At 46.4% G+C, this 19,625-nt stretch overlaps 1 protein-coding gene across 1 annotated transcript in view; it reads right to left on the reverse strand.

The window, feature by feature from the left end:
* SLIT1 (slit guidance ligand 1) overlaps positions 1–19,625 on the reverse strand; it is a 169,908-nt gene that overhangs the window by 130,449 nt on the left and 19,834 nt on the right. Inside the window, exons 3-4 of the mRNA XM_068961341.1 lie at positions 17,380–17,451; positions 10,957–11,028 (exon numbers count right to left, since the gene is read on the reverse strand). Of these exons, the coding sequence (XP_068817442.1) occupies positions 10,957–11,028; positions 17,380–17,451 (144 nt within the window). The remainder of the gene's footprint in view (positions 1–10,956; positions 11,029–17,379; positions 17,452–19,625) is intronic.

Here is a 19,625-nt window from a genome sequence, read left to right on the forward strand (position 1 = left end):
TATATATATATGGAATCTGGAAAAATGGTACTGATGAACCTATTTGTGGGGCAGGAGTGGGGACGCAGACCTAGAGAACAAACTTTGGATACAGCAGGGAAAGGAGAAGAGGGAGATGAATTGAGAGATAGCACTGAAACAGAAGCATTACCATATGTAAGACAGACAACTATTGGGAAGCTGCTGTGTAACCCAGGGAGTTCAACTGAGGTGCTCTGTGACAGCCAGGAGGGGTGGGGAGTTGAAGGGAGGTGCAAGACGGAGGGGACGTATGTACACTTATGGCTGATTCACACTGTTGTAGGGAAGAAGCTGACACAACATTGTACAACAATTATCCTCCAATTAAAAATTAAAAAAAAAAAATCTCAGCTCTCATCCTTACTGACTGTGCCCTCAGCAAGTTACCCGACACTAGACTCACAGATCTAGTTTTTCCCTAAAAATAAAACTTTGAAGAGTTTTGCAATCAGATCAGTTCAGCAACACCCTACATGTCCCCTACAAGTGGACTAAAGGGGCTGAAAGTAATTCCCAGAGAACCTTATTTGACCCAAAACTTCCCCAAACATTTTCGATGGTCCAACAGATGTTGGCAATTTGATCTCTGGTTCCTCTGCCTTTTCTAAATCCAGCTTGAACATTTGGAAGTTCATGGTTTACATACTTTTGAAGCCTGGCTTGGAGAATTTTGAGCATTACTTTGCTAGTGTGTGAGACGAGTGCAATTGTGCGGTAGTTTGAGCATTCTTTGGCATTGCCTTTCTTTGGGATTGGAATGAAAACTGACCTTTTCCAGTCCTGTGGCCACTGCTGAGTTTTCCAAATTTGCTGGCATATTGAGTGCAGCACTTTCAACAAAGCTCCATCTAGTTAAAGCTATGGTTTTTCCAGTGGTCATGTATGGACATGAGAGTTGGACTATAAAGAAAGCTGAGCACCGAAGAATTGATGCATTTGAACTGTAGTGTTGGAGAAGACTCCTGAGAGTCCCTTGGACTGCAAGGAGATCCAATCAGTCCATCCTAAAGGAAATCAGTCCTGAATATTCATTGGAAGGACTGATGTTGAAGCTGAAACTCCAATACTTTGGCCACCTGATGCGAAGAACTGACTCATTTGAAAAGACCCTGATGCTGGGAAAGATTGAGGGCAGGAGGAGAAGGGGACAACAGAGGATGAGATGGTTGGATGGCATCACTGACTCAATGGATATGAGTTTGAGTCAACTCTGGGAGTTGGTGATGGACAGGGAGGCCTGGCGTGGGGTCACAAAGTCGGACACGACTGAGCAACTGAACTGAACTTCCCCAAACCTTCCTACCTGTGCCAGAAACACCTCACTGACTTAACACCTCACAGACAAAGCTCATGAAATTCCTTTCTGGGAAAGGGAGAGTCTAGGGGTGAGGGATGGTGTGTTAAGGCAGCTCTGACAGGAGGGAGCCCTGTTCCTCATGCTCAGGGTCCGGGGCCGGTTCAGTCCCGCAGATCTGCTGCCTGGAGTGGGCGTGTCACAAAAGCGAGGTCACCTTCCTGCTTCGGGTAATTTCCCTCGGAGGCAAGACAGATCCATATTTAACAGTTCTTCATTTCAGCAGAGAATGCCCCCTGCCTCTGATGGGGGCTGGCGACCAGGACGGGGAGGGAGGCTTTGTTCTTCTGACCAGTGCTGACAGTTTAATTAAACCCAGCTCGAGACAGGGTCAGCGGGGTCAGGCATTCTTCAACAGGGCTCCAGCAGGACATCACAGAGGCGCCTCGCCAGCCACCACGGCCCTGGTAATGAGTTATCCTGGCCCTCACCGCGGGGATATAAATAAGGGGGAATAAATACCCCAGGCTGCCCTTAATCACCCACCCTTAACTGCCTCCAGGCCCAGCAGAGACACAAAAGGTCAATCTTGTCAAGGCTAAAAAGAAGCCCAGAGGAGCTGGGTTTCCAGGAGCGGCCTCTGAATGAGGATGGGGATGAAACCGGCAAGAGGAGGATGGCAAGGCAGCAGGAGCGACTCCTCTCCAAATCCCAGATCTGGGAGTTCACAGGCAGTTGACACACACGGTGCTCCCCCAGCCAAAGTGGGTGAAGACTCGGTTTTGCTGCTCTGAGAGAAAGTTACTGTCGTTTAGCCACTCAGTCCTGTCTGACTCTTTGCAACCCCATGGACTGTAGCCCACCCGGCTCCTCTGTCTATGAGATTTCCCAGGCAGGAATACTGGAGGGGGTTGCCCTTCTCCAGGGGATCTTCCTGACCCAGGGATTGAACCTGAGTCTCCTGTATTGGCAGGCAGATCCTTTACTACTGAGACACCAGGGAAGCCCCAGAAGAGAAGGAGGAAGGTTCAAATCTCTCTCTCTAACCCTAACCTTAACCCCTGCGTGCATTTGTGAAACAACATCTCCGCATATTCGCGTGGAGGCTGGCAGGTGAGGAAGCTGATCTTAAATCTAGTTCACCTGCCACCAGGGTAGACACAGGTCCAGCCAGTTAAGAATCTGCTCCCTCCGCCCAACACTGACACATCAAACTGCTGTCAAGTCAGAGGATGCAGACTGCTTTCAAAGAGACTAGCGAGAAATCCTCACCTCTGGAGACACAGCGCCTGCCTGCTCCCAGCTGTCTCACAGCCGCCAAGTGTTCTCAGCACTGACAACAGTGCCTGGCCCATAAGAGGTCCTCTGTAAATGTTGGGTGAGTGGGTCAGGGGTGGATGGGCCAGAAGATGGAAGGTGAGAGGGAAGCTGGATGTGGTGAGGGGAGGACAAGGGAGGGTGAGTGAGGCATGGGGGGAATAGATGGGTGTGTGGTAGGTTATGGCTATGTTGGTAGACGGGTAAGTGCAGAGTGAATGGGTGGGTTTGGTGGGTAAATGAGTGAAAGACTGGATGGGCAGGCAGATGGATAGGTGAGTGGGAGGGTGTTAGATGTGAGGACCAGTGGAAGGAGATAGAGGATGGAGAGATGGTCGAATTGATGATGGGTTGGTAGATGGGTAAATGGGAGCACAGAGGAGAGGAAAGCTGGAAGGGTTGTGGTAGATGATTAGATGAGAGGTGGGTGGGGTATCAGCAGGTAGATGGGTGGATGAGTAGGTGGGTGAGTAGGCAGGTGAGTATAGAAGGCGGTAGAGAGGGTGTAGGTGGGTAATGAGAAAGGATGAGCTTCAGCATCAGACAGAGCAGGGTTCAAATTTGACTCAACCCCTTGAACAAGTCATAAACCCTCTGAGTTTGCACTGCTTCATCAATAAAAGGGAAATTCACTGATTTTCTGAGCACCTACAATGTTCTATGAGCTTACACCTGATATGAGAGGAAGTTACACCTTTCTTTAATCTCCATAACAGCCTGTGAGGCAGACATTATCTGGTAGAAGAACCTCAGGTTCAACGGGGTTCAAGGAAGTACCCCAACATTATTTATCTAGTGTTGACTTTAATTCAGACAACAGAGGTTTTCCACTGCATACAAAAATGGGAAAATCTCCTATCATAAAAATAATGTACTCTGGGACTTCCCTGGGCATCCAGTGGCTAGGACTTGGTGCTCACGATGCAGGGGGCCAGATTCCACCCCTGGTCGGGGAACTGCCTCAACTAAAGGATCCCAAACACCGCAGCTAGGACTCAGTGCAGCCAAATAAATAAATAAACATTTTTTAAAATATATACTCTTTTTATTGAACACCTGGGAAATATAAATAGGAAAAAGTCACCCAGAGGTAACCCCTGTTGGCATTTTGTAGTCATTTTCCTGTGCACCCTTTGGAGTGATTTGTTTAGTGATCTTAGTCAAAACAAGTTTGCATCCTGGCCTCGGTATCACAAACATTTATCTGCATCACTCTACGCCTTTCATAAAGGCCATTTCTGACAAGGATATAAATATTCCACCAAGTAGATATACCAAGGTTTACTTAATCATTTCCCCAAGGTTGGACATTTTGGTTGTTATATTCTTTTCAATGTTCTACATTTCAGCATTCTAAATTATGCTGCAGTGAACATGTTTGTAATCATATTTTATTGACCTTAGGGTCAATCCCCAAACGCTAGATTTCTACATCAAGGTTTAAGCCCATTTTCAGAGATTTCATGGTCCCTTCAAGGCCTGGTGTCTATTTCCAACCCAATTACCAAACTGCTCTTGGTCCAAACCAATCATCTCTCTGGTCCTGAACGTGGAAAGAAACGGGCTGACTAACCCACCAACTGGAGAAATGTTAGTGAGGAATAACCAGCCACAGGATTTTAACTGCTGGAAGCTTCACAGACAAAACCCGTTGTAATGTGGGCCACATACCACTTTGTGACATCACCTTACCCTGCACACCTGGTCTCTCGTTTTCATGCTGATATAGCATAATGACCCCTAAAAAAAAAAAATCCGTGACTTGTTCCAGTTGAAAAGGATTAGTAACGGATCCCTCAAAGGAGAAGAAACGTCACCGGATGAGAGACCAGAAGCATCAAGCCCTGCCTCCCCTCTTACCCTCCTCCTAAGGGGGGCCCAGAGTGTGACTTCACCAGACAGTCCCACTGCCCCCAACTCATCCGCCTGGCCCAGGGGTGAATGCCTGACTGAAGATGGGCCAATCGGATTCTTTCCCTAGAAATCTGGGCTGGGACCACTGACACAAGGGGATCTGAGCCCCAAGGTCACAGGAAGTAGGAGAGGAGTGAACATGGTGGTCAACCAAAGTCACAGTGGAACTGAGATGTTGCTGGTAAACAGAGGACACTGGTCTGCCGGGAGAAGTGGGACAATAAAGTAGACGGTCAGAAAGAACTAGAAATACCCCTCACACCTCTGGTCCCCACTGTCCCTCGCTTCCTGTCAAGAGGAGCCCATGAGTCTGCTGCTGATGCCCTTACAATAATACCCCAGCCCACCCTATCCCACCCCACCAGCCTGCAGGTCCTGTTTCTGGAAGCAGGCATGCCCAAGTGCTCCTCAGCCAGACCACTGGGAGAGTAAACAGAGATGTTTGCAATGCCAGATGCTCAAGTCAGTGGATTGGGGATGAGAAGGATAGAAAAGAACATTAGCAAGTAAGTCTTTAGGCACTTGCTCCTGTATCCTTCCCTATAACCATCACCAAGGGAAAAAATACAGGGTCCAGACACCAGGGACAAACATCCAGATCAATAAAAAGTCTTGTTTAATCATTTCCTCTCAGCATGTACCCTTTTTGAGATGACCTGAGCTGGAGAGGCATCAGGAAGTACTGTCCCTGGTCATGAGTTCAAGCTCTAGGCTGATCTACATGGGGAATGCTGCACAGCAGTCCTCCCCAAAGACCCATCAGCCTGCACACCTGTGCTCACAGGTGGGCTTAAGAAATATCAAGAGGAAACAAAATGACAGCCTACAGACTGGGAGAAAACATTTGCAGATGATGCTACTGAAAGAGATTAATTTCCAAGGTATACAAACAGTTCATCCAGCTTAATATAAAAAAAGTCCAATCAAAAAATGAGCAGAAGCCCTAAATAGACTTTTTTCCAAAGAAGATATCCAGATGGCCAACAGGCACATGAAAAGATGTTCAATATTGCTAATTATCAGAGAAATGCAAATCAAAACTACTGTGGGGTATCACTTCACACAGTTAGAATGGCCATCATTAAAGAGTCTATAAATAATAAATGCTGGAGAGGACATGGAGAAAAAGGAACCCTCCTCCTACCCTGTTGGTGGGAATGTAAATTGGTATGGTCACTATAAAGAAGAGTATGGAGGTTCCTTTAAAAAAAATACTAAAAATAGTGTTACCATATGATCCAGAGCAAACTCTAATTCAAAAAGATACATGTACCCCAGTGTTCATAGCAGCAGTATATACAGTAGCCAAGACACGGAAGCAACCTAAAATGCCCATCAGTAGATGAATGGATAAAGATGTGTATATATAGTTACCTAGTGTTAGTCGCTCGGTCTGACTCTTTGTGACCCCATGGACTGTACCCTGCCAGGCTTCTCTGTCCATGGGACTTTTTAAGCAAGAACACTGGAGTGGGTTGCCATTTCCTTCTCCAGGGAATCTTCCTGACCCAGGGGTAGAACTCAGGTGTCCTGCGTTGCAGGCAGATGCTTTACCATCTGAGCCACCAGGATATACAACAGAATACTACTCACTTATTAAAAAAGAAATGAAATAATGCCTTTTGCAGCAACATGGATGGACCTAGAGATTATCATATTAGGTGAAGCAAGTCAGAAAGAGAAAGACAAACATGCTATGATATCATTTATATGTGAAATTCAAAGAAAATTATATAAATGAACTTATTTACAAAACAGACTCACAGACACAGAAAACAAACTTATGGTTAATTACTTAAGAGGATAGCAGGGGGGCAGGAGGAGATATAAATTAGGAGTTTAGAATTAACATATACACACTATTATATAAAAACAAATAACAAGGACCTTCTATATTAAATATCCTATGATAAACCATTATGAAAAGGAATGTATATATATATATATATGGGTATAACTGAATCACTTGGCTATACAGTAGAAAGTAACATTGTAAATTGACTATACTTCAATTTTTCAATGGTTAAAAAAGAGAGGAGAGCTAGAGAAAACAGTCTCCCTTCATCCAGGCCAGCTATGCTCTGCATAAGGACTGGCTTAGTTAGGGACTAGATAGAGAGATAGACCGACATACACAGTATCCACACACACAGTAGAATATAACTCAGCCATGAGAAAGAAGGAAATCCTTCCATCTGTGACAGCATGGGGGGACCCCAAGGGATTATGCTAAGTGAAATAAGCCAAAGACAAATACTGCATGGTATCACTTACGTGTGTGCGTGTAAGTTGCTCAGTGTCTGACTCTTTGCAACCCCACAGACTGTAGCCCACCAGGCTTCTATGTTCATGGGGTTTCCCAGGCAGTGGGTTGCCACTTCCTTCTCCAGGGGATCTTCCCAACCTAGGGATTGAACCTGGGTCTCCTAGGCAGATTCTCTGCCGTCTGAGCCACCAGGGAAGCCTGCTATCACTTACATGAGGAATCTAAAAAAGTCAAATTCACAGAAGCAAAGTAGAAAAGTGGTTGCCAGAGGCTGTGGGATGGACAAATAGAGAGAGGTTGGTAATAGAGTACAATCTAATGTATGACATGATGACTATTGTTGATAACACAGTCCTAACATAATTGGAATTTACTGAAAAGTAAAACTTGAATGCCTTCAATAAAAAGAAAAATATGTGAGATAATGGATATGTTAAAGAACTAGATGGAAGCAGGGGACCCTTTTATCATGCATATGTATATCAAATTTTCACAGTACACACTTTAAGTAATTTCAAGTTTGTTAATTATACCTTAGCAAAGCTGAAATTTAAAAATAAATTTAAAAGTTTTTAAAAATAAAATAAATGATAGAGGATCAAAGCAGTGTCCAGAACTTAACAGCAACAAGGGCCTTGCTCCAGATCCTAGATGGTGAAGGGCATCCATGTGACCGAAGGGAAGAAAGTCAAAGCAGGTGAATAATGCTGGGAGAGTAGGGGCCAATGTGCAAAGGGCTAAGAGGGCTTAAAAGAAGGGAAAAGAAAAGCACAGAAGGAGACCAGGAGAAAAGATGTTCAGGATGAATTTTTGCAGAGCGTTAACAGAAGCAGAAGATATTAAGAAGAGGTGGCAAGAATACACAGAAGAACTGTACAAAAAAGATCTTCACGACCCATATAATCACAATGGTGTGATCACTCACCTAGAGCCAGACATCCTGGAATGTGAAGTCAAGTGGGCCTTAGAAAGCATTACTATGAACAAAGCTAGTGGAGGTGATGGAATTCCAGTTGAGCTATTTCAAATCCTAAAAGATGATGCTATGAAAGTGCTGCACTCAATATGCCAGCAAATTTGGAAAACTCAGCAGTGGTCACAGAACTGGAAAAGGTCAGTTTGCATTCCTATCCCAATGAAAGGCAATGCCAAAGAATGCTCAAACTACCACACAATTGCACTCATCTCACATGCTAGTAAAGTAATGCTCAAAATTCTCCAAGCCAGGCTTCGGCAATATGTGAGCCGTGAACTTCCAAAGTTCAAGCTGGTTTTAGAAAAGGCAGAGGAACCAGAGATCAAATTGCCAACATCCACTGGATCATGGAAAAAGCAAGAGAGTTCCAGAAAAACATCTATTTCTGCTTTATTGACTACGCCAAAGCCTTTGACTGTGTGGATCACAAGAAACTGCGGAAAATTCTGAAAGAGATGGGAACACCAGACCACCTGACCTGCCTCTTGAGAAACCTGTATGGAGGTCAAGAAGCAACATTTAGAACTGGACATGGAACAACAGACTGGTCCCACATAGGAAAAGAAGTACGTCAAGGCTGTATATTGTCACCCTGCTCATTTAACTTATATGCAGAGTACATCATGAGAAATGCTGGGCTGGAAGAAACACAAGCTGGAATCAAGATTGCCGGGAGAAATATCAATAACCTCAGATATGCAGATGACACCACCCTTATGGCAGAAAGTAAAGAGAAACTAAAAAGCCTCTTGATGAAAGTGAAAGAGGAGAGTGAAAAAGTTGGCTTAAAGTTCAACATTCAGAAAACGAAGATCATGGCATCCGGTCCCATCACTTCATGGCAAATAGATGGGGAAACAGTGGAAACAGTATCAGACTTTATTTTTTAGGGCTCCAAAATCACTGCAGATGGTGACTGCAGCCATGAAATTAAAAGACGCTTACTCCTTGGAAGGAAAGTTATGACCAACCTAGATAGCATATTCAAAAGCAGAGACATTACTTTGCCGACTAAGGTCTGTCTAGTCAAGGCTTTGGTTTTTCCAGTGGTCATGTAGGGATGTGAGAGTTGGACTGTGAAGAAAGCTGAGCGCTGAAGAATTGATGCTTTTGAACTGTAGTGTTGGAGAAGACTCTTGAGAGTCCCTTGGACTGCAAGGAGATCCAACCAGTCCATTCTAAAGGAGATCAGTCCTGGGTGTTCATTGGAAGGACTGATGTTGAAGCTGAAACTCCAATACTTTGGCCACCTGATGCGAAGACCTGACTCATTGGAAAAGACCCTGATGCTGGGAGGGATTGGGGGGCAGGAGGAGAAGGGGACTACAGAGGATGAAATGGCTGGATGGCATCACTGACTCGATGGACATGAGTTTGGGTAAACTCTGGGAGTTGGTGATAGACAGGGAGGCCTGGCGTGCTGCAATTCATGGGGTCGCAAAGAGTCGGACACGACTGAGTGACTGAACTGAACTGAAAGTTGTGATAACTCCCGTAAGAAGCAGCTCGGAGAAAGAACAGAACAAGAGGAAATGAGAGCTGCTGGGGCTCAGTCAGGACAAGGCCAGCTGCCCACCAGGGACCAGTAGCAGCATGGACTTTGTGTGCAAGAGCTGGCCCCCAGGCTAAGGGGTTTCCTAGGCTGCTGGGAAGGATCTTGTGCCTTCAGCCATCAAGGAAAGAAAAGTCAAGACACCCTATATGTGCCTGGCACCAAAGGGCCAGCCTACCAGTTATAAGGGGGCTGACAGAGAAGGCATAGCTCAAGCCCAAGGGTGGCAAAGGCCAGCAGAAGAGATCCTCACTGAGAGATCATCTCCATCTCTGTGGAGAGACCTCCAGGTCAGAAGAAGGAAACAGGAAGTGACCAGAGAGACAGAACTGAAAGGGACAGTTCTGAAACTGGGGGACAGAACTGAAAGTTAGAGCTCCACCCTAAAACAAAACCTGGAAAGCAGGATCCATGAGAAATTCTGTGGCTGCCTCCAGACCACTGGGCTTACCAAGAAGTGGCAATCAGGACAGAGGTGGAAAGAACCAGCCATATTTAATAAGAGGAGAGAGATCAAGCTCCAGGCTCCCCAGGCACACCTCTCAGCACTCTGCAGCCCCACAGTGCCGACCCCCACCCAGCCCCCACCCCTTGTCTTACCCATTGCATCTCCAGACTTACCAATGGGGTCCTATAAGCTTCTTTAGGGAAGAACCGGCAGCCCAGTATCTCACACAGTGCTCTGCTGGGCATGCGGAAGGTCCAAACCAGTGGTTTTTCAGGTTTGTTAATGACAACTAAACCTCCCAATTCAAAATTAGAAAACCTGAAAACTCCTCAAAATTGAACAAAAGTACTGTTCTTGATTGTTCTAGATACAGAAAGCAAAGCTAGAAAAATCAAAAATTATTAAAAACCGATTTAGGGCTCAAAATTAAGAAAATGTTTCTAATATGCAGATGTGTCCAACAATGGAATTGGCTGCCCAAGGAGGTGATGAACTCCCCACTGGAAGTAGCCAAGCAAAGATTAAGAGACTATACATACACTAAGAGGCTGCAGAAGAGATTCCTTAGGTAATCTCTAAGGTCCTGTCCAACCCAAGATCCCACAAGATGACATGTACAGAACAATTACAGACATATCTGGTAAATCATGAAGCCACAGAATTGGCCACTACATTTTAAACTTGAAAGAAGCACATTTACAACAAATAAAAGCATGACTTCGTGCCATGGTTAACAAGCTAGCAGACCTCGTTACTCTGAGTTGAAAATAGATCCAAGAAGGGCTTATTTGAATGAATAAACATTCCACCCAAGGCAAGTTATCAAAGGCAGCAAGAGACAGATGAGAATGGTCCTCCCTATAAAGTCTGGCATCACGACTGGCAAGCGTGCCCACCCCAAGAACATCACCACACCACACTGTCAGGGGCAGCACACAGAACTGGACAGACTACCAATTCTATCAAGTGCTTGCCATGGAGAAACGTCCCGAAAAGCACTGCAGAAAGATGGCCTTAGATCACCTGGATGATGCCTGCCAGGTGAGGAGTGTGGGGGTCACGGTCATGGGAATGTCCAGGTTCCACTGACCACACACTGCTCACCCACCCCCAAGAGGGCACGGGATAAGACCACAGAGAGAGCTTTCATCCATGGAGCGCCACTCACAGCCTTGACAGAGCCTGGTTATTCTGGAACAGCAGCTCTGGTAACGTGTGCAGCAGGTTCCGGTTGAGTCGTCTGAAAAAGAGAAGAGAGGAGAGGTTGGAAGTGGCCAAGCTGTCCAGGAAACCCAAAAGACTTTTCAAAAAGCACAGGATTCAGCAGAGGGCCCAGCATTCAAATCCTAATGTGTCACTGTGTAATCCCAGGGAGTCACCTTCTCTGAGCCTCAGTTTCTTCATCTGTAAAGTGGGAAATCCACCATCCAACTTTGGGGAGGATAAGAATAGAACATCTGAAAGCCCCTCAGTGGAGGACCTGACATGTCCTGGGCAGTCAGTAAAAAGAGCATCTTTCCTTCCATTATTCCCTCCATGCCCATCATTATCTTCACTTAAGATTTCCAAGTCCCTGTATAATGTATCAGGCACTGATTCAAATGTTATCTGTTTGTGAACTGGATACCTGACTACCCTTGAAATGTGAGATATACCCTAATGGGACAGGACTGACCACAGGGTTCTGATTCTTTATTGCTTTCATCCACATTTGGCTCAAGAATGATTCAACAGTTTTATTGCTTTAGGTATTTTTTTCAAATCGAAAATATCACTATAGATTTTTAAATTATTTATGAAAATGCATGCTTAATATCTTTTAAAAGCCTCAAATAATAGAAGAGAAAACATTAAGCCACCTGAATTTTTCTTACTCAACAATTTGCAGATGTCTTTCCGTGCCTGACAGGCTTCCCTGGTGGCTCAGACTGTAAAGAATCTGCCTGCACAAGAATATACAGTGGAGAAAAGACAAGCTCTTTAACCAGTGATGCTGGGAAAATTGGTCAACCACTTGTAAAAGAATGAAACTAGAACACTTTCTAACACCATACACAAAAATAAACTCAAAATGGATTAAAGATCTAAACGTAAGACTGGAAACTATAAAACTCCTAGAGGAAAACATAGGCAAAACCCTCTCTGACATAAATCACAGCAGGATCCTCTATGACCCACCTCCTAGAGTAATGGAAATAAAAGCAAAAAAAAAAAGGGGGGGACCTAATTAAACTTAAAAGCTTTTGCACAACGAAGGAAACTATAAGCAAGGTGAAAAGACAGCCTTCAGAATGGGAGAAAATAATAGCAAATGAAGCAACTGACAAAGAATTAATCTCAAAAATATACAAGCAGCTCCTGCAGCTCAATTCCAGAAAAATAAACGACCCAATCAAAAAACGGGCCAAAGAACTAAATAGACATTTCTCCAAAGAAGACATACAGAGAGCTAACAAACACATGAAAAGATGCTCAACATCACTCATTATCAGAGAAATGCAAATCAAGACCACAATGAGGTACGATCCCACGCCAGTCAGAATGGCTGCGATCCAAAAGTCTACAAGCAATAAATGCTGGAGAGGGTGTGGAGAAAAGGGAACCCTCTTACACTGTTGGTGGGAATGCAAACTAGTACAGTCACTATGGAGAACAGTGTGGAGATTCCTTAAAAAACTGGAAATAGAACTGCTATATGACCCAGCAATCCCACTGCTGGGCATACACACCAAGAAAGCCAGAATTGAAAGAGACACATGTATCCCAATGTTAATCGCAGCACTATTTACAATAGCCAGGACATGGAAGCAACCTAGATGTCCATTGGCACACAAATGGATAAGAAAGCTGTGGTACATATACACAATGGAATATTAGTCAGCCGTTAAAAAGAATGCATTTGAATCAGTTCTAATAAAGTGGATGAAACTGAAGCCTATTATACAGAGTGAAGTAAGTCAGAAAGGAAAACACCAATACAGTGTACTAACGCATATATATGGAATTTAGAAAGATGGTAACGATAACCCTGTATGCGAGACAGCAAAAGAGACACAGATGTATACAAGTCTTTTGGACTCTGTGGGAGAAGACGAGAGTGGGATAATTTGAGAGAATAGCACTGAAACATGTATATTATCATATGTGAAAAAGATCGCCAGTCTAGGTTCAATGCATGAGACAGGGTGCTCAGGGCCAGTGCATTGGGATGACTCAGAGGGATGGGATGGGGAGGGAGGTGAGGGGAGTTCAGGATGGGGAACACATGTAAACCCATGGCTGATTCATCTCAATGTATGCCAAAAACCACTACAATGTTGAAAGGTAATTAGCCTCCAATTAAAATAAATAAATTAATTTTTAAAAAAGAATCTGCAAAATAGGAGACCCGGGTTCGATTCCTTGATCGGGAAGATCCCTTGGAGAATGAAACGGCTACCCACTCAAGTATTCCTGGAGAATTCCATGGACAGAGGAGCCTGGCTGGCTATAGTCCATGGGGTCGCAGAGAGTTAGACACAACTGAGTGACTTAACACTTTCACACTTTCGCTTTCTTTCCCAGGCCAGACAATAGAGAATGACAAATCTATTTTTAATTATGTTACTTTTAGTATGTCCATCATTTCAATTCTTCTATAGCTGGAAGATTATTTAGTACTATAGACACAGGCAGGAGTAAGAAGTTTGGTTCTGGAATGTGGCCTTATTCAGACTTGTGTGAGGAAGGCAGTGAAGTTTAACCTGACTCATCTTGACACCTTCGGTGACCAATTCTCTGAGACTGGAGTGCAGGATTCCTGCCCAACAGCAGGGGCTGTGGGAGGTGGGGGGATGACACCGATAAAGTATGAACCTTCGGCACTCACACTGTGTCCATGGACCACCTGCAGGGGCATCACCTAGGAAGCTGGTGAGAGAGGCGTGTTCCAGGCTACCCCAGACCTGTTGATTCGGGCTCTGCATCTCAACCAGATCACCAAGGGATCTGAGTGTGCATCAAGGCTGAGAAGCACTGGTGTCAAATGCAGCCCCCGTCCTCTAATCTACTGTTTGTGGGAGCTCAGTCGTGTCTGACTCTTTTCAACCCCACGGACTGTAGCCCACCAGGCTCCTCTGTCCATGGGATTTCCAGGCAAGGATACTGGAATGAGTTGACATTCCCTCTTCCAGGGGATCTTCCTGACCCAGGGATCAAGCCAGAGTCTCCTGCCTCTCCTGCATTGGCAGGTGGATTCTTTAGCACTGAGCCACCAGGGAGCCCCTAGTTTACCATCTATTTTGAATTTCCCACAACCATCTCCTTTAATAGCTCTAGAGGATGATAAACCAACTGGGCCAAAGCTTTCTTCTGCTGGGAGGGAGGAGGAAATATAATTTGATGAGCTCAGTCTCATTGGTCTGTGGTTACCTCCTAGGAGGTCACCTTTCATCTGACATGTGAGAAAGGTACCATTTTCCAACACAGGACAGTTAGAGTTACAATCTTAGACCAGCTGGAAGAAGTTTACTCTAAAGGGCAGGCTCCTAGGGAAACACATCATTGCCTTGGGGGGAATAAAGGACCACCAATGTAATCCTTAAAGCAACAGGAGTAGATATCAGATCGCTCCAATTTCCTTAAGCTCGTCCAATAAATTAATCCTATATTTACACTGCATGGTAATCACTGGGTTTTGTTTTGTTTTGTTTTCCCCCAAGACTTGCTCACTTTCCTGGCTTCAGTTTCTGAAAAACACTTAAAAGGAAAAGACATTCAACTGCTAAAGTGGAAAATCAAAGGACACCAAAGGAGGGACCTAGCATGCGGAGTGACCTGCAGAAAGCTAAGAAAAATGACAGTGTAGTAAGGCCCCGACCAGCCTCATTTTGTGCCAGGCACTGGGATAAATGCATTGTAGGCACCACCTTAGCATCGGAGGGGAGGCAGAAGGAAAGGGTGACTTTCTCTCTTTTGAGTACAAAGCGTGCACATAACCTCCCATCTCCTCCCTGAAATGACCCCGGAGAAGGTTTGACCATCGCCATCTCACCACGTGGCTGGGCTCTCAGGTTCTGAGAATATGTTTGTAGGCCTGGCTGAGGTGTCTCTTTGATAGCTGAGGAAAGTAGGATGTGAATGACTCCCCCAAGTCACCACCGAGTGGGAGAAGTGGGTTCTGAAGCCCACCTTTCCGTGGCCCCCACCCCACGTTACACATGCTCCTCCCCCTCAGCCCACTCGGAGTGACTGAGTGCTCTGCCCCCTTCAACATCGAACAGCCAAACCCAGTGACCCACCCATCCTCACGGCCGGCAGCACCACCCGCGTCTGCTTCTGCGCTCAAGTCTGTAACTACTTAAAAGAACCAATTGTGTCTGTTCCCAAACCTGCTTATGCCAGAGGTACTTATAATTATATAAATGAATGATGATTACATAGATGAATGAAACACTAGTGTGAAAAGAGAGTCATCTCTAGAAAAGCTGGTTGGCTGCCTTGGAAAGAATCACTATAACGAAAGATGCTAATTAAAGAGTTGTTGGGTAAAAGACGGAGGGATGGCAGGAGGAGGTCATAAAAGAAATTCACAATTTTCCAACCAGATTGCTTCCAAGGGCCCTCACTCTTCCTTAAAGAAACTAAAAAGTAAGACATTGGCAAAAATTGAAAATAAAAAGGCAGCCAGGTCACTAAATGCACATTTATAAGTTTTCACATCAAATAGATAGTTTCCATGACTCCCTACTTTATCCAGCTTTTATGATTAACTGATCCACCACCGGTCTCCAACAAGTCAGAGGAGAGGGTGTGGGCCATCCATGGCCGGCACTGCACTCCCCAGGGACAGAGCTGTCACACCCCGCAGGAACAGCCCGCCCTGCAGCTGCTGGTGACTCACCCAGGAAAAAAGAATAGGAGAAGGAGAGAAGGGACAAAGGTCTCCAGCTACACGTCAGGACTCGAAAAAGAGGCTCCTGCTCGCCCTCGGGTGTCAGCTGCAGTGTGGCGTGGGCCACCAGTCCTGCCTAGATTCCCGCCCACCTCTTCTCCCCCTGCAGGGCATGGCAGCCTCGGAGCCAGAGCTGAAATGGGTAAGGACCAAATCACCCCACACAGAAAGGCCATGAGCATGTCTTTTGCTCTGAGCCTTGGAAAGAAAATAAAGCTGGGACGAAATATCTGTTGTAGCTCTGGGTTCCTTATGGCTCGGGTTTAGACCTGGATAAGAAAAAGTCCAGCTTGGTTTTTCTCCAGGCTACAGGAAAGCAATGAGACAATCACCTTCTTTCCACTTACTTAATACCTCATTTTCTTTGAAGTAAAAGAAGAAAGTGAGGTGTTAAATTACAGCCATTAAGAGCTCAGGCTTTGGCGGCAAAATGATCTGGATTCTAATCCCCTCTTCTGCATTTAATCACTTAATAATCATTTAATAAGGCAAGTGCCTTAACTTTTGTGCACCTCCGCTTCTCATCTGAATGACACCGCTGACCACAGTGTTGTTTTAAGGATTAAATGAGCTATTGGAGGACAAAGTATTTATCTTGGTGCCTGGCATAGAGTAAGGCAATCGATAAAAGCTATAATTATCATCATAAACTCATTGGGGGAAAAAAAAATCCACAAAAAAGGAAAGCACAAAGAATAAAATTAAAGTTAGCTGTTATCCCACCACTCAAAGTAATGAGAGTTAACAATCTCGATCATTTTCTTCCTCTTGTATCCTGCACACATACAAGTTGATTTCATTTAAATAAAAGTCACTTCCTCCCTTTCCCACTTAACATTATATTAAGTGTGGACACATTCCTATGGCCTTAACAGTTCTTCAAAAATGTGATTTTATACCTTACATCTCCACCAGAATGGCTGTTTCCAACTTTTATTATATTTAAATAATGCGCAGTGAATACCCTGATATACATATTTTTAGTCCTGTTTCTGATTATTTCCTTAAAATAAAATGGACTCTCCGATTCAAAAGGCATGAACTCTTGACACTTGCCGCCAAACCAAAGCAGAAAAATGAGGCCAGTGGCCAACTCCACCTCATCCATGCCACATTCCTTTTTTTTTTTCTCATTATTGTCAATCTGAAATGCAAAAATTGATCAAGAACTATTTTCAAACTCAAAAGCTCCCAAAGGAACAATGGATGCAAATCAGAGAATACCACCTTCAGCTCTGTGCTGTGGCCCCAAGCAACCCAGACACTGCTCCTGGGGCATCCCTGCAGTTGGTCCCCTGGGCACCAGTGCTTCCTTTAAAGCCACACAGTCAATGACTGGTTACGTCTGGGGTATAAGATTATAGGAAGGAATTTTGCTTCCTCTATACTGTGTTGATGTTTTGCCATGACGTATTTTCAGGGAAAAACAGCAGAGATCGCTGTGTTTAGAATGTGGGGTGGGGACCTCTCCAGCTGTCTTTACCATCATCTCACAGTGACGCTGTGACCCCTTCCACGCTGCCGCTGCCCCTAGCCCCCATCTGCAGGCAGAAGGCAGGCTGGGCGTGCAGCACTGGCTCCTCCCACCAGGCTCAGCCTGCTGCAGTCCCCTCTGCCAGCCCCCACCACCCTCCTGAGCCAGCACCCATGGATACTCACAGCCGCTCCAGCTCCTTCATGTCATCAAAAGCCCCCCGTTCCACCACTCCAATCTGGTTCTCCATCAGCTGCCTGGGGAAGCAAAGAGACAAGGGCAGCTCCAGGGTGGTGGACAAGGACTCCTAGAAATAGCTGGCATGAGGGAGTGAAATAGGAACAGTGCTGGAGACCGCACATTCCTGAGCTCTGGCCTGAGTTAACACTTCTCCCCAGCTCCGCAAATTTCCAACACAGGCTCCTCAGCACACTCAGCAATTTGTGCTTCCAGCCCTGACCAGTACTGACCCTCTGAAGCTGTTAGCATGGCAGAAGGCCATGGGGAACCAGAGCATTAGGCCATTGCTCCAGAGGTAAGCTCAGGGAAGCCGGCGCCCAGACAGCAGGGGCTAGCTCTGCACTCCTGGTGTGTACGCCCTTCTCTGGCCCAGAGGGCACACGTCCACAGGGCAGAGCAGGGGGAAACAACCAGTAGCGGGGGGAAGGGAACTTGTCCCAACTGGGCACAGCCCACACATGCAGCAAACACACTCGCAGTTGGCAGACGACACCCCCTCTGCCAGCGCCCCCACTCCGCCTGGCCACATCTGCTGCCAACTGAACCACCTGGCTTGGGGGAACTCTGCCCCTCCTCACCGCCAACGCGCCCTGAAACCCAGAGCATCTGGCTGACAGGGCAGCATTTTTCACCAGCAGATCACTTGCTGCACGGTAATTTCTGAGCTCATCGAGTATGTCTTTCTCCCATGTTTTCCCCTCCCTCCCCTCAAGCAGGTGGCTTATGGGGTCCCACAAGGGCCTCAGATGAGGTCTGGGGCAGGGCAGGGGCAGAAGCTGCTACCAGACACTTCTCTTCCTCTGCTTTGTGTCCAAACACCTGGGCTGTTGAGGAGGTTACGCTGGAGGCTGGGGGCGGGGTGGAGGGGAGGGGTAACACCAAGATGGAAAGGGGGCTTCCCTAGACTCAGAGGAGGTTCCTGGAGCCTGCAAGGTTCCTGGGAAGGGGTCAGAGTCAGGGGTTCTGGAGAATCAGAAACCCTTTCCACAGTGATAGACAGCTATGATCCCAGAGAGGATCAACCGCAGGCTCACCAGCTCCTCCAAAGATCTCTGAAGCCACAAAGTCAATCGCTCTGAAAGAGCTAGGGCCAGGACCCCTGCATCACCCCGGGAGTAGAGAATGAGGGACCCTAGGACCATAATGAATTTCCTTGCCAGCCAGGTGGGATGTTGAAACTGGCTCAAAGCAGAAACTGAGTTGAAGTAGAGAAAATAAAGAACTGCAGTTCTTCTCTGCACACCTGCGTTTGCAGGCTGAGACATTCAGAGCAGGAGAGGTAAAGAGATCCACCCCTTCCCCTCACTCCTCACCCCTGCCCAGCCTGACAAGGCAGGTGTCATGGATAACTCCTTTGCTGGCTGGTGGCCAAGCCCAACACAGCCATACCTGCCACCTCCAATGTCTGCCACTGCCAGCCACCTGAAGGGGTCGCCTCTGTCCTCAGCTGCCCCCCTGTAACTTCCTCCTCAAATCAAGGGGTCTGTGGCCTCGCTGGGAAGTCTTTCTGGGGCACAAGTTCAAAAGAGCTGCGGAGACTGTTATAGACTGCATAGGGCCATTCTCCTCCCCAGAATTCACACATGGAAGTTCTTGGGATTCTGTTTAGAGGTAAGGCCTTCAGGTACAGAATGAACGCTTAATGAGGTCCTAAGGATGAGGGCCTAGTCTGCCAGGACTGGTGTCTTCATAAGAAGAGACATGGAGATGTCTGTGTGCACACACACAGGGAAGGCCACTTGAGGACATAGCAAGAAGGTGGCTAGGAGCAGAGGCCTCCCCAAACCAACCCCGATGGCATCCTGGCCTTAGACTTCTAAGCCCCTAGAACTGTGAGAAAATTAATTTTTCTTGTTTAACCACCCAGTCTGTGGCCTTCTGCTATGGCAGCTTGAGCAGACCTGGTCTTGCCTCACCCCAGCAGCCAGCCAATGGACAAGGCAGACCCATCTGCACAGACCCTGCCAGGCAGTGACCACTGGTACCCGCTCCTCAGCCAGTTTTCTCAGTTATGTGTGAGGCAGTGGCCACTCTGGGTCAGGACTTGGCAGCACCTTGACCTCTTGCTCCCGTCACCCCAAGACTGACTACACAGGGGCGGGGCCCCGCTGGCCTACAGCCCTTCAGTCCACAGCCAGGGCTCTACCGTGAGACCACTACGAGCGGGGAGGGCAGGAGAAAGGCTACAAGG

Source organism: Capricornis sumatraensis, chromosome 23 (genome assembly GCF_032405125.1).
Source record: "Capricornis sumatraensis isolate serow.1 chromosome 23, serow.2, whole genome shotgun sequence".
Lineage (NCBI taxonomy): Eukaryota > Metazoa > Chordata > Mammalia > Artiodactyla > Bovidae > Capricornis > Capricornis sumatraensis.